Source organism: Balaenoptera ricei, chromosome 17, assembly GCF_028023285.1.
Source record: "Balaenoptera ricei isolate mBalRic1 chromosome 17, mBalRic1.hap2, whole genome shotgun sequence".
Taxonomy (NCBI): Eukaryota; Metazoa; Chordata; class Mammalia; order Artiodactyla; family Balaenopteridae; genus Balaenoptera; species Balaenoptera ricei.
In genome coordinates, this window is record NC_082655.1 from 80,737,295 (window position 1) to 80,752,593 (window position 15,299).

The 15,299-nt window shown below is 40.0% G+C and overlaps 1 protein-coding gene across 8 annotated transcripts in view; it reads left to right on the forward strand.

The window, feature by feature from the left end:
* Positions 1–15,299, forward strand: part of PCMTD1 (protein-L-isoaspartate (D-aspartate) O-methyltransferase domain containing 1) — a 62,048-nt gene that overhangs the window by 39,554 nt on the left and 7,195 nt on the right. For 7 of the 8 annotated variants that reach the window (XM_059902272.1, XM_059902273.1, XM_059902266.1 and 4 more), the window contains 3 exons: positions 246–348; positions 11,796–11,967; positions 13,522–13,645. In XM_059902272.1, the coding sequence (XP_059758255.1) occupies positions 246–348; positions 11,796–11,967; positions 13,522–13,645 (399 nt within the window). The remainder of the gene's footprint in view (positions 1–245; positions 349–11,795; positions 11,968–13,521; positions 13,646–15,299) is intronic. The other variant, XM_059902274.1, reaches the window with a different exon arrangement.

Consider the following 15,299-nt stretch of genomic DNA (forward strand, 5'->3'; position numbering starts at 1 on the left):
GATTATTTCTTTGGCAGTATTGTCCTGACAGATAAGCTACACCCTGGAGAGAACTCTTTGTGACTTATTTTTTTTTTTAAAGCAGTGTAAATAGATTTCAATATAGCTTTTAAAATCTGTGGCTAGCAGATACATATTTCAAGCCCTCTTTAAATGCTCCTGTGATAGATAAATGAGCAGAAATTAAAAGAGCTCTATAAAGACATTCTTAATATTTTTTATAAATGCTGCTGCTACAATTGCAGGTCCTTTTGGAATAAATCATGGGATTGAGCTTCATTCAGATGTGGTGGAGTATGCCAAGGAAAAACTGGAGAGCTTCATCAAAAATAGTGATAGCTTTGATAAGTAAGTATTCATATCTATAGTTCTGCTTTGAAAGCACTTGATAAGTAGACACGTGTGACATGTCTGTTCCTCACTACTGTTAGTTTATTGATCCTGAGTTGTCAATTGAGTGCAGCAAAAATCAGTGTGGTATAAAATGAGAGAAAAAATTAAGTGAGAAAACTGTGCTGTAAATTTTATTCTGTGTACGTATATAGTAAATTACAAACAAATAACTTTCATGTCTTAATTATATGCTACTGTCACTTTATTAGTAGGGTAATGTTCCATTCATTAAACATCATACAAGTACCTTTCCTGAAGATAGAATGTAAAGATGTGCTTGGCATTAGAATACATTTTGGGAACTGTGTTTACACCTTTGGGATAGTAATTTAATAGTCTGCCCTCTTTATTTGTAGCATAAGAGTGATACCTGTTAGAATATGGAGGACTTTCTTAAAAACATGAAGTTACTTAGTAATATAGCCAGAGGAGATTATCATTGAACTATATTGATGTATCCTGTGAGGTCTGTGTTTGAGAAATTTGCTTATAGAACCATTGTTTTGAACTCTTACTTTCCCTTAGAAGAAATACTGCACAGTCGTTGGTCCTTGCGCGGGCGAGGAAGTCTGTTTGTTGTGTAATGTCCCTAAAATTCAGCAGTGGTAGTACTGTGGAGCAAAGGCTGCTTCTGCTGAAGTCCGTGAACTCTTGTGAAACTGGAAAATGTGGAGGGCATTTATCTCTCTCAACTAGTCATATTTTCAAAGAGAGAAAGGCCTAAAACGGCTAGGAATCAAGCTTAGAACCTAGGCCCTTCACTGTATAGCAGTTTTGGTCCAGGCTTCCAACCCAGCTTGTTGGGAGTGGGCCTCACTCAGCTCTGGCCTGGCCTGGCCTGGCCTGGAAGTGGGGGCCTGGGCTGGGGGTGGGTTCCGAGCTGAGGGCTGTTTCCTAGGGTTCAGGCCTGGGGGTCAGCGCTAAAAAGGAAGCAGGAGGGCCTCTGAGGGTCTCCTGGAGCGTCTTCCCCTCTCTCCTCCCTTCCCTGCCCCTCCTCCCCTTCCTTCCCTGGCCCTTTTCTTTCAGTCCCCTTTGCCACGGCCAGTTGGTATGTGTCCCCTGGCAAGTGGCACTTGGTGGGTTGAAGAACAGAAAACCAACCGAGGTGCCGCAGAGTCCGCAGTGCAGGGGGAGGGGCCGGGGAGGGAGTGTGGCTGGGTGTCACCGACCTCGGGCTGCGAGCTGCGAGCTGGGAGCTGGGAGCTGGGAGCTGGGAGCTGGGAGCTGGGAGCTGGGAGCTGGGAGCTGGGAGCTGGGAGCTGCGAGCTGGGAGCTGGGAGCTGGGAGCTGGGAGCTGGGAGCTGGGAGCTGCGAGCTGGGAGCTGCGAGCTGGGAGCTGGGAGCTGCGAGCTGCGAGCTGGGAGCTGCGAGCTGGGAGCTGGGAGCTGGGAGCTGCGAGCTGCGAGCTGGGAGCTGCGAGCTGGGAGCTGGGAGCTGGGAGCTGCGAGCTGGGAGCTGGGAGCTGGGAGCTGGGAGCTGGGAGCTGGGAGCTGGGAGCTGGGAGCTCGCTCGGCTTTGGCTTTGTTCTGTGATCGAGCCAGTGGGTCTGAGCAAGTCACTTGAATTTTCTGCACCAGTTTGCTGAACACAGTTCTGTATCTTATTTATTCTGTCTTTCTGAAGAGTTAACATTTCATGTTTTTGAATCATTTTTCAAATGCTTACCATGTGGGTTCATATTCTGTTTCCAAGAATAACATACTGTTTGACAAATAAAATAGTTTTGAGTTCAAGTTATTTGATAAATTGAGTTTCAATGTTAGTATCCTTTTGTGTCTTCATCATTTTCGTCTGTCTTATAATTAGTGGTATGGTAAGTGCTTAAGATATGGGCATGGATATTTTTTATATTGGTTATTAGAACTATGGAACTTTGTTGAATTTATTGAATTTCTGTTGTTCTAAGTATTTGTTTTGATGTTGAAACTTAACGTACACATAAGACCTTTTGAATACAAGTAAACTTGGGAAATGTGAAAGTAATATTACTAAAAGCAAATGTTTAAGGTCTGTCTTAAGAACTACTATATATTAGATAATATATTTCAGGTGTTAACACATAAAGGCACAGATAATTCACTTTTGGGTCATTAATCAGACAGAACAAACTCAAGGAAGAACTTTGAATCATCGAAGTACCTCTTTACAATATCTGTGGAGTCAAGTTTCTTGCTGACAAGTGGGCATGGTCCTGGCAAACAGTAAAATATGTCATTCTTTGAAGTATTTCTGTGTTGATGTAATTTAATTATTAAATCATCTATAACACAGATAAGTTTGAAGATTTTATATATTTAAGTGTCTCAATTTTAAAAAATTTTTCTAAAATTGTTTTCATGTAATCGTAAGATGATCAAATGTCCTTGGCTTGTATTTCTTGAGTGTTGTTGTTACTGTGTTATACAGGTTTGTTATTCATAAAATGGTGAACCATCAAATATGGTGATATGACTGATCTAAATGTTTCTTTATAATTTTTAATGGTCTTGTTACTTTAGTTAAAATAATCAGACTTTATAATATGGCTGTTTCTGAAGTGTTACAACTTACTTTTAAAACAGATTCTTATATTAATAAACTATTCTGAAAAAAAAAAGACAGTTCTGGAAATGTTATCTATTCTGGTTTTCAAGTAACTCCTGAAATAGTGGTTACGTACTTCAGATTATAAAGGTATCTTGCACATACAAGGGGTAGTAGATACTGGGAAATGCTTCGTTTTGCACAAGGTCGTGAGTTGGGCGGAAGTTAAGTAATCAAAGTTGAGTCATTTAATGGGCTCCTTTAACGTCATTTGGTTTTGGTGATAGAAATGATGAAGATGTAGTAGTTTTCTTCCTATCTTACTTGTGTTTTGATGATTTCTTTGATTTTTCTTGGCGTTTGTTGATAATATTCCTAGTTATTTTCAATTTTTAAATTTGAAAAACTTGCTTTGGAAAGTGATGTTTAAAATTCTGTTCCTAAGCAATTTTATTATATTTAATTGTGTACGGGTCATCAAAATACATGTTTTAATTAATAAAATATAAAGTAACTCAGGAAAACAAGTTGATATTTATGTATTCCTTAGTACTTAGTATTGTTCCTTAGTACCAGGCTATCCTTGATTGTGTGTAACACGAAGACAGTAGAAAGCTAAAACCTAATACTTTTCCCATCTTATTTATCCTGTTGGTTTGGATCTTTTTTATCAGTTTCTTTTTCGAAAGTATTGTCATATCACTTATGATTTAAACTGTATCTTTAAAGTTTTCTTATGTATATCTATTGGAGATCATAGTGAACTCCCATAGTAGGTGGGAAAAGATTCAATAAACTACTCAACATTAGAATATATAATGTAAGATACATATTTTTAAAAAAATATACAGATGTATGTTTCTGTGTGTGCTTTATGAAGCAAGCTTGGTTCCTGAGTCTTGAAAGTACCATTTCTTCTTTCAGAAAAAAGATCCTTAGTATAATGTGTATACTGTTAAACTTTCTATGTCTTGTTTCTGTATCAGCAAATGAAATAATTTGGAGAGGCTACCCTGAATTTACTGTACGTGGAGACAGGAGGGAAGGGGGAGTTCTCTTGTGTGGTTTATTCCTTTGCTCTGCCTGTGCTATACCCACATTCACCGAAATTCCCTAATGAACTGACATTTGATTTCAAAGGTTCTCTAAAACACTGGCAAGCTTTTTCAAATGAAGGACCAGATAGTAAATGTATCTGGCTTCCTGGGCCAAGTGGTCTCTCTTGCAGCTGCTCAGCTCTGCCCCTGTAGTGCAGAGGCCTCCTGGGACACCCTGTGGAGGGGTGGGCGAGGGGTTCTAGTACCACTTCACGGACAAAAACAAGTGCAGGCTGCATTTGGCCTCTTGTCCGTGGTTTGCCGACTCCTGTCCTGCTCTTCACACAGACTCTCCACGGCGTTTTAATTTTAGCCCACTCTGATATAAACGAGTCTTTGGGCCTAAGTTCTAAAGGCCCTTAGGTGTCTGGCTTTCATGAGAGAAGAAGTTTGGGGAAGGTCAGATTATCTGAATCAGTGTTTGTGCACGTAGAGTAAGCAAAATAATCTCTCCAGCTGTGTTTACTTGGAAGAGTAAGTCAGTGAAAGGAGCGTGAATTATAAACCTTTACCCTGTAAGTGCTTTGCGAGTAAGTTGGTAATTGGTATAGCATTTATTTACGGCTTCATTTATGTGTTTGTATCCGATGTATACACGGAGCTGACTTAGCTCCCTAGAGGGCATGCTTTGGGGTGTGCCATTCCCTGTGAGACAGTAGGTCCTGTCTCCTCTCCCCTCCAAGGATGCGGTACCTGATTCTGGAAATACTCTACTGTCAGTAGCCACGTGAGTGCAGCGTAACCTGACTAATTGAAGATTTTCATTCTCTTTGAATGGAGGACTGTTGTTTCTACATAGTTTGTTGTAGAAATGAGTCATGATGTGAGTCCTGAAGACAGTAATGAGATGATAAAAATAAGAGCAGGTAATGTGTATTATCTGTTCCTTAAGTACCAAGTACCATTCTAAGTGCTGTACCCACAGTCCTAGAGGCAATATTGATGTCCACATTTCCCAGATGGGAAAACAGGGTTAGACAGTCCATAACTTCAGCTAGACCAGTCTTTTTGTTTAGTTCTGATTTAGCTATGATGATGTAAAAACTGATTTATTCTAGTGTTTCTTCCCGGGGGTAGGCTGTGCCAATGAATTACAGCCTAGCAACTTGGCCCCAGATACAAAAGTTGAAGCAGCACTTTTATTTCCATCGTTTATTTATTTTTTCCAGATTAGAATTTAGGGAGTGCTGTTAGCATGGTTACGTGCACTATAGCATTTTTATCAGAAAGCACACCTACCTGTTCATTAATGAGACTTACCTGTGTTATGGGTGATGGAGATGGGCAGGAGAGGAAGTGTGTCCCTCAGGGTCAGTCAAGGTACACACTTCAAATTACCTTCAGAGCTAATGTAGTTGTCTGCATTTTAGAAGATTTGATTGATTTGTGGCAATGTCTAGTGTCCTAATTTTATTTTTAATTATAGGCTCCTTTTCCACGTATTTCAGTTTGCGTTGGAAAAAATTAAGTGATACTGTATTTTATCAGTTTATCACTAGAGCAGTCCTGCTTCATCTTTAAGAGAATTATGGCATACTTGAAGTAGTTTTGCTGTCTATAGATATATAGTCAACATTATTTCAAACTAGTTCTCGGATACTTGAACACTTTGGTATATTCATAACGTTCAGATGGTAGTTTTATGAGAGATATTATAGGTTGTAAACACAGTTTTTAATCATGACAAACATTCAAATGGTGGGACAGAAAAATGCTTAAAAATAGTCATCAGGGCTACCAGTTATGTATTTTAACATCGGTTAGAAATGGCATGGGGGAAAGTTTGATGGCTTCTAACACATTTTAGGAGAAGAAATTATTCTGGGAATAACATACTGTTTGACAGAAATAAAATAGTTTTTATCCCAAGTTACTTTATAAGAAGTTATCGTTGAAATACATGAAGGCTCACTTTTACACGATGTACCTGTCACATTCCCTATAAGATGTTTAGAGATTGTTTTTGGTCCTGTGGAGTCTCCTGAAGCTCTATTCAATGAGAAATCTGGGTATTTACTCTTAACACTGTGCTTGAAATAATGCTTGAATTATTCTGAAATGAGTTTGGTACAGTTGGAAGGGAAACCACTTGAAAAGGTAAAGTCTTTGTTTTTTTAAATTTTTTGAAATTCAGTAGCTTAATCCTTGGTTGTACGAGTTTTTGAATGGTATAACTGTACTTGGAGATCAAGAGATGAACGTTTCCTTGGGTTTTCTTCCCAGTGGAAGGTTGTGAAGTTCTGTTTTAATGAAGTAGTCCTAGCTGTTAGAGTTCAAAATGTATATTATGACAAAGTGTTTTAAGAAAAAGAAGTGTCTGTGATTCATTTGGCAGGTTGTTTTGGACGAGGTATGAGAACAAGATAGGATTCTTTCCTTTGTCCTTGAAGTCCTTTATTCCATGGGAATAATAGTCTGAAATTTCAATGACAGCATCCTACGGCACATGATAAACTAGGTGTGCAAACTGTCAGCTCCCACTCCAGCGGTGTATTGAAGGGGAATGTTGTTTTTTCTACTCTCAGTCAGCCCCTAGACCTAGACTATCCGTCTAAGAGGGAAGCTGCAGGGCAAGGCTAGGTCACCTTGGTCTCCTAGCAGCTTATCAAAAGAATTATGTGGGCAAGTTGGCAAGGTCCCTGCTGTGAATGCAATCGTCTGTCCGTCTTGAGATGAAGATAATCCAGCATGCACCTGTAAAGAAAGGCACTGCTGAGGTAAGTGATGGGAATCCGGGTGCTAGTTTGGCCACGCGCTCATGTCGTAAACCAAGCCATCTGTGCTGTCTCTTTTCCCACAAATGATTTTCTGTGCACGTTTTATTTTAGTAAGGGCATGTCAAATAATTTTCCCTCTTGACGTAAGAGTCTAAAAAGCCATTAGATTTTCAGATTTAAATCAATAAATATAAGTCTAAAGTGGATGAATTTGTAGTTATTACATTTTAGAACTGTTTAACTTTTTTTTAAATATACAGGTAACTTACATTGTTAGCAAGTATAATTTGGTGTGATATAGGAGTATAAGATATCTGTATCTGGGAAATTTTGTTTTGGAAATTTTCTTCAAAGGATAAAAATGATTGCTACTTTTCATGTTACTAACAGACATAAAATTTTAATGAGCTCCCCTAAATCAAGTATGAAAACTGGAAGAGAACACAAGAACCATACTTTTAGGATTAAAATGATAACCACATAGGAAGTCTCCTTTTGGTAGGTCTCTTGTCTTTCTTTTTTTTGTTTGTTTATTTTTGTTTTGCTGTGTTTTTTTTTTTCCCTTCTCAGGTTCCATTTTGTGTGTGGTTGATGTGAAAAGGTGGAATTTGGATTTTCTCTTTCACTATTTTTAAACCTAGATTTTATGTATAAATCTATAAATAATGTAGCACTATTTTATAATAAAGTGAAAACTTCTGGTAAGTTTATTACTACAGTCTTCCAGATTATACAGAATGGTATTTTTGTTACAAAATATGTCCTTTGGGAAAAAAAAAAATATGTCCTTTGCCTATAGAGGTTTGTGGGAACTTAGGGAAGATGCAGCTTTCAGAATCCAGTTAAAGCTGAAGGAGGAAACTGTTGTCTTTATTGTCTTCTTTACGCTGGAAGAATTAATAGCAGTTGTAATTGACTCTAGCCACTCGGTAGCTGTCACCCATGCCTCACATCAGTCATTTGTTCTTCATACGTATATGAGCACATCCGTAAACATTTGCCTGAAAAATTTTAATCATAGACTTTTGAAAAAATATTATTAGCAGTAGGATTTGTATGAATTTACTTATATGAGATGCCATTTTAAAAATGAGCCATAATTTCAGTATCAGAATACAAAATGTCTAAGTAAGATCCTCACCTCTACCTAGTCAGAAATACTAAAGCTCATCTCTGAATCCTTTATTAGGAAAGATAATCTATAACCCATTTGTGTATTTAAAAAAATGTTATAAGTACAGGCAGTTTGAGAGTTGTTTTCTTTTCTTTGCTAACGTGAAGGATTCGTGAATTATTGGTGGAGAAGGTGAAGCCATAGCTGTAAGTGTAATAAATAGTACCCAGACGGAACACTGTCTCTGCTAGACATGTTTCTTATAACTAGTAAATTACTATGTTCTAGGTGTTTTCGTGCCTATATTTAAAAATATTCACCTTTCTACCTGATATGTCCTTGAAGCTTTACTATTTTGTGTCTAGAAATAGTCCAATCCTTCTACTCTTTTTGGAATGTTGTCTCAAGTTCAGTTAAACTTTAAAATTTGAGTATGCTGGTAAAGAAAATTAATTTGGTATGTAAAATGAAAGTGTAAAGACCCCATATGCATTTGTTAGAGGTATATGGTCCATTTGCATTAGTAGAAATTATTTATAAATTTAGAGGTCTAATTTTTCTCTATAATGATTCTTTGTAATATTCGCTAAGTGGAGGCAGATATACTTGTTCAGATCTGCATTACAAGGGAAAAGACTTTCTTTCCTAGAATAAGGTGGCTTATTTGAGATCTTCAGAAAGGCCCCTAAAAAGTACCTTTCAGTTAGAGGACAGTTGGTTTGGTTTATTCATTGAAGGCAAAAGGGTTTGTTTTGTTTTTTTTACTGTTTGAGTTTTGCTTTTTTTTTGGCACTTGGGGAAAACATCCTGTATTTTGTAACATGAAGCTACAGTTATTTATAGTTATCCAGTTTAGTAAAACAAGAACCATCATAGTGATGTAGAAGGTGCCGTGGGCACATATTTTTTCTGTAACTGTTTCTGTGCAGGTTTCTCTTCTAGTCCTGGGGTTCTTGTGATTAACATATTTAATTTGTCAAGTTTGGGTTCACATTCAAAGTTGGTAGGTGAAACAGCTGACAAAACAATTATGTTTCTTATGTTTTTCACCTACTTAGTAAATGTTTTTTGAGGCCTGTAATAGGTGATGGAGATACAATTAAAATTCAGAGGAAGTGTTCAAAGAGATATCAGGAAAACCAGGAGAATATTCCAAAGGGAAGTTTGTGTTAAGGAAAATATTTGAAGCTCTTGTTTACAGGTGATAAAGTTAGAAGGGTAGTTGTTCGGTGTTTTCAGTTTATGCGGCTGTTGAAGTATACACACACACATACACATGTATACACACACATATACACACACATGCATATAAAAGAAATACTGAGATATTTTACATTTTCATACTGAATATTTGAGATCTTGTGTGATTTTTATCCTTTCAGCGCATCTCAGTGTGGATGAGCCACATTTTAGGGGCTCTTATCCACATGTGGCTAGTGGCCACCTTCTCGGATAGTGTGGTTTGATTGTCCTGTCTCACCTTTCAGATCACGGCTTAACCATTTCTCAGGGAGCCTTTCTCTCACTCCCCAGGGCTGTCCGTTTCCTTGCATCCTCAGTCTTATTTGTGGAGTCGTATACCTTTAGAGCATTTATCACACTTGTAAATTAATCTTTAATTACTGAGATGGTTGTCTCTTCCACTAGACGTAGGCATGAGTGTTTCCCATTGTATTTCCAGTCTTGACACACAACTGGTGCTCCACAAACAGTATTTGGAATGAATTGTCCTAATCACTAGTGTCAGGCCACTTGGCCAGAGTCACACATTTGATTTTAGAATCAGACACTAAATTCTAATTCATTTTGCTGGGATGAGAGTATAGAAAAATGTCACGAATGTGAGAAGTGGTTTTCACCGTAGGTTGTTCACTTGTAATGGTGTTTTCCTAGATAATAGTTCTGTGAGCGATCATGTGTTTTTAACTAGTAGGAAACTTTTAAACTATAAGCATATTTTTAAGTTGATTTAACAGACTTAACGGTAAAAGAGGTTTAATAATTCTGATTTTTAAATTTGAATTCCCTGCTCACGTTCATCCTGAAAATTTTAAGACTGGCTTAAGTTATTATAAAATTAAGTTATTTAAAATGAATTTTTATAAGAATGAAGATTTTTAGATTGAAAATACTGGTCGTTTTTCTTCTTAAAGGATGCTTACTGTGAGTTTGGTGGGATGATTAAACCACGTGATCCACATTATTTAGTTATTTGAAAGCCATATTTTAGACAGTCCTAGGTTGTGTTGAGTGTAAGAGAGAAATTAAACATTGTCCATTACATAGGTAAGTTTACACTTTTGTGTGTATTATGCAAGTAGAAAGAATGAGATCCTATTAAGGAGTTGGGTAAGATTTCGTTGTGTAGCTCATAGTTGAACTGTGTCTCCAAGTGATGCTAGGCGTTTATCAAGAAGAGAGGCGGGGTGCCTTTCAGTCAAAGGAGCAGCACAGACACAGATGCAGGAGACACTTCGTAATATTTCCTCTAAGCGATGAGAAGCCAGTAATTCAACCTGTGGCCGCAGCGCAGTGTGTGTGGGGTCGGGGGCAGAGCCAGGGAGTGAGTCTGGAAGGGGGGACGTCCAGGTAGAAGCGCAAGGAGCCCCACATGGCCCTCTAAGGGGCGCGGACCTGTGCTGAGCGGCCGTGCGGGAAGCGCTGGAGGGAGGGGAGAGCCAGGAAGCGTGAGCACCGGGGCGCAGGTGCGCAGAAGGAGCGGCGGCGCGGGCCGGCCCGTGTGGCGCCCCGTGTGGCGAGGAGGCCGCAGGCTCGACACCGCCCCTCGCGCCCCCAGCCCCTCCACCAAGCGGACGGGAAGTCGAGGACGGCGTCATGCTGCGGAAGTCGCCTTTAAATATCGATGACCAGAGTGTGTCTGTACTTCAGTGACTTCTAATGGGAACTGACTGCGTAATAAGTCTGTTAATTACCAAAGGACAGGATACGTTCTACAAAATAAATATGATTATGATTCACAGTCGTTTTTCACTGCAGGCCGAAACTTTTAATGTAAATTATTTCATCCTCAAACGATAGCCTGATTTTGCTGTGTGGTCAACTTAACATCCATCAGCTTAAAAGTGAAAGGCTATTTCATGAACTAATTGAAAAAAATTACCGTACGTGTTTTATTAGTGCATTAGGCTTTTAATTATGTATTTTAGAGACTGTTTTCAGATTTGCCAGAACTTAAGGAATAAAGTAGAAGTCTAAATAGGATAGTTTGTAAAAGCGTAACTCTGTATACAATGAATCAACACCGTAATCAGGAACAGGCGGCCTGGATAAGATGCCTTTGCTTTGAAACCATCCATCTCTCTTCTTTTGTTGTGTAGGGAGATCACGGGGGCCAAAAAACACTTCATTCTGTTCTCTTCTCCAACCCTGTAACATAGTTCTGCCAAAATGTGTTAGGAAAATCTCCCTACTCTTTAGTGGTTGCAAGAGCATAGGGTCAGGGCACCGGTGTCTTTTCCTGACCAGCTTTGCCGCCGTTAACCGCAGCAAGAAGCCTGCAATGGAGAGTGCACAAGCCCTTCCATGTCCACTGGCCCCCAGCTTCTTTTGGAAGGAGCGGGGGGAGTGAAGCCTTTTCTCTTTTGTTGGACCCTTGGGATTCTCATCCTTATTGTACGTCCTTTGTGGGCATCACAAGATTGGTGTTGTGATGGCTTTTCACTATATTCACCTTTTAAGCCTTAAGTAAGGTTTCAGTGTGGCAAAAAAAAAGGTTAATGTTTTGAAAAAATGTACACTGCCTCACTGATAATAAAACAATATTTGATCAGTGTTAAACTTCATAAATCTGATATTTCAATCAAATTTTATAATATTTTATCCTTACCATTAATTTGGTAACTTCACTGTTTCAAGAAGCTGGACTATGTTAATTTGTTTAGATCTGAGCTTTTGCTTAATGAGCTAAAATACTGTCTGTTTCCCGTATAGATTCGAGTTCTGTGAACCTGCATTTGTGGTTGGTAATTGTCTGCAGATAGCGTCCGACAGCCATCAGTATGATCGGGTCTACTGTGGGGCTGGAGTGCAGAAGGACCATGAGCACTACATGAAGATCCTGCTGAAGGTCGGGGGCATCCTCGTGATGCCTATAGAAGACCAGGTAGCCGCCGCCGTCCTCTCGCTAGACGTGGGAAACGCACTTAGTGTAAGACGGGCAGTGTCGCCTCAGTGAAAGGTACCCTGTAAGTCTTAAGGAAGAAACAAATACTCTTCCCAGATCTGTCTCTAGAGGAAAACACTGAAACGGGCTCTTGACTATTAACCAAGGCAGGTGCGGAAAAGACCCGTCAACCAGGGTTAGGAGAGCCGCGCCGAGCCGCGCCCGCCTGGTGTTTGCCTTGCAGCTCCGCCTTCGGCGTCCTCGCCGGGATGAGGGGAGGGGGTGCCGCTGAATGTGGTAACTGCTTCTAGCTGAACATGCGAAAAGGAAATCCTGTTTGGGGTTTGGTTTGAACTGCTTTAACTCCATTCCAGACACGAGTAAATTTTTGGATCTTCTTTTAGTATACGTAGACGCATTTGAAAGTATTTTTCACCTACTGTCTGCCTTTGGTTTGGAATTATTAGGTATGATAAGTGTATGAAATACTAATTTATTCAGAAAATGGGTGGCTCTTTTACTTTGAAATTTTATAAATATACATTTCAAAAAATATCTTTTATATTCATATTAACATACATCTGAGATGTTTAAAACACCTTGTGGTTTGTAAGTAAAAGATAAGATTGTCCAAGATGACTGGGACGTAGTGTAGTCGTTTTGGAGTTTGTATATCTGAGGGTCCCCTAAGTTCGCACATGTGATTTGCGGGTCAGAGGATTTTACCATCACCACGTACTGTGTTTGTCAGTTATTAAAAAGACAGAATATAAAGCATTCATTAAAACACATTCTTGGAAAAATGTTGTTACCTGAATGCTTCCGGAGTTGAGACTCCCAGATTAATCGTCTTTTTCTGTTTTCCTTTAAAGAGACGTTTTTAAACATTTAAAATATGGTTTCCCATTGGTATTTTATTGAATATTTATTATATACTATTGTACTAATGTAAAATATAATAGGCTGATTTCTATAATGTAAATTGAAGATACTAATTCATCTTCCTTCAGTCATGTACTGAGCTCATATTTTTTCTCAAGAACTGATGGTGGGTATTTGCTGAGTGGGTAAAACTTCTAATCCCCTTGTGACTAATTACATTTATCTATGAAATGTCAAGTTGGGATTAGAATTAGAATCTGTATTTTATAACCACCATGGAAGATCATGAAGTTGATTCGTTGGTACAGTAATGCAAACGTGTTTTTACTAATACAACACTTTAACCAAACAACTGAAGCTGTGTGAGACACGTGTTCTGGGGGCCAGTGGCAGGTGTGGGTTGGAAGAGTACCCCTAGAAGCCCTCAGACCCCAGATACAACCAGCGGAGTCATGCCGTTTGCACTCAAGTGTCTGTCTTGAACAGCAAGTATTTGTGATTCCTCCTGTATCATTTTATGGTAAATATTTAAACGAAAGTAATTTGGTTGCATTCAGATACAAGTGATTATATAGCAATCACTGCTGTTACTCTGTTAAAACTAAATTGTGACTGTAAGGTGATCACACTTCCAAGATTAAGCCGTTCTATTCCTTTTCTCCCTCTAAATAGTTAACACAAATTATGCGAACTGGACAGAACACTTGGGAAAGTAAAAACATCCTTGCTGTGTCATTTGCCCCACTTGTGCAGCCGAGCAAGAATGACAATGGCAAACCAGATTCTGTGGGCCTCCGTAAGTAACCGCTGGTCCTTTCTGACTGGACTGTGGCTTATGTTGTTCAACAGCTGTGCTTGGGATTAATGGGCTGTGTTAATTATGAAGAGTTAAGTAAATAATGCAGTAATATATTCCATGGATTTATTTGTTTTTTTGTTGTTTTTTTTGGATAAAGCGCCTACCTTGCACCAGACCCTGTTAGCTGCCTTCACGGAGGCATGAAAAGAAGGGGCAGGTCAAACGAAAAGATGAATTTATTGCTTACAGTTGTGAATTTATTAATTATGGTAAATTTGTTGGCATCATTTTCCATACAGAGGGACAGCAAACACAGAAGCCTTTCTTTAGGCTGAAAAGAGCTTGCTCGTTCCAAGACCAGCAATAACTTTCAGGGTCGCTGAAGCGCCTCGGCTGGGCTGCAGAGGATAGCTGATGGAGACTTTCCTTGTCCTCAAGGAGAGAGTCAGTGTTGATGGGGGTGGAGTTGTTTGAAGGTAGGAAAATGGTGGAGGAAAAAGAGGGCTCTAAAGTGTTACCCTGAGCCCCTCACTGAGTGATGGTACCATTTACTGCTGTTGAGGACTGAGGGTGAATAGCTTGGAAATCGGTGTAGGAAGATCAGAGACTTTTATTTTGGCTGTGCTTGAGTTTCCTGTTAGGTGGGCACGCGGGTGTCACCCTGCTGCGCGCGCGCCATGAGGACGGGTGAGGAGCCTGGGGGAGGCGCTGGGCCCGGGCCTGTGACCCAGCAGATCGGAGCTGGGCCGCGAGCAGAGGCAGGGCCGAGAAGGGGGAGGACAGCAGCGTGTGCTGTGCGAAACCAGGCTTTGGAGGAGGCGGGAGGGCGGAGCGCCCTGAGGGCTGCTGAGACCCCGAGGAAGAACGGTGAGCGCGGCGGTGGTTGGCCCAGCGTGAATCATGGCTTTGGAAACCAATAAGTAAGGTTCTTTGCCAAAAATGAGCTTTAGAACTTTACCATAGTAGACTTCTTGGTTTAATCTGCTTTTTAAATGAATTTATTTCATAGGAACCTGGGAGAGATTTCATTTTATTTTCAGGGTTATTTTACCCTCTTGCAACCCATGTGGTTTTGTGGCGTTTGGGGGTGGTTTATTTATTTATTTATTTATTTATTTATTTAATTTATTTACTTTTGGCTGTGTTGGGTCTTTGTTGCTGCGCACGGGCTTTCTCTAGTTGCGGTGAGCAGGGGCTACTCTTCCGTGCGGTGTGCGGGCTTCTCATGGCGGTGGCTTCTTTGTTGCAGAGCACGGGCTCTAGGTGTGTGGGCTTCAGTAGTTGTAGCATGTGGCCTTAGTAGTTGTGGCTCGTGGGCTCTGGAGCACAGGCTCAGTAGTTGCAGGCACGGGCTTAGTTGCTCCGCAGCATGTGGGATCTTCCAGACCAGGGCTTGAACCCATGTCCCCTGCATTGGCAGGCGGATTCTTAACCACTGCGCCACCAGGGAAGCCCTGGGGTGGTTTTGAGAATTAAATAAAGTAGTGTTTATAAAGTGCTTAGCAGGTAATAATGGCTTAGTAAAGAATAGTGTTGGGATTTTGGGAAGGTCAGTAAATTACACCCGTTTCCCCTGCTCAAGTTCTTACCAGTGGAGAGGTGGACTTGGGGACCAGGTAGCTAGGAATTGAAATGGAATAGGATGTGTGGA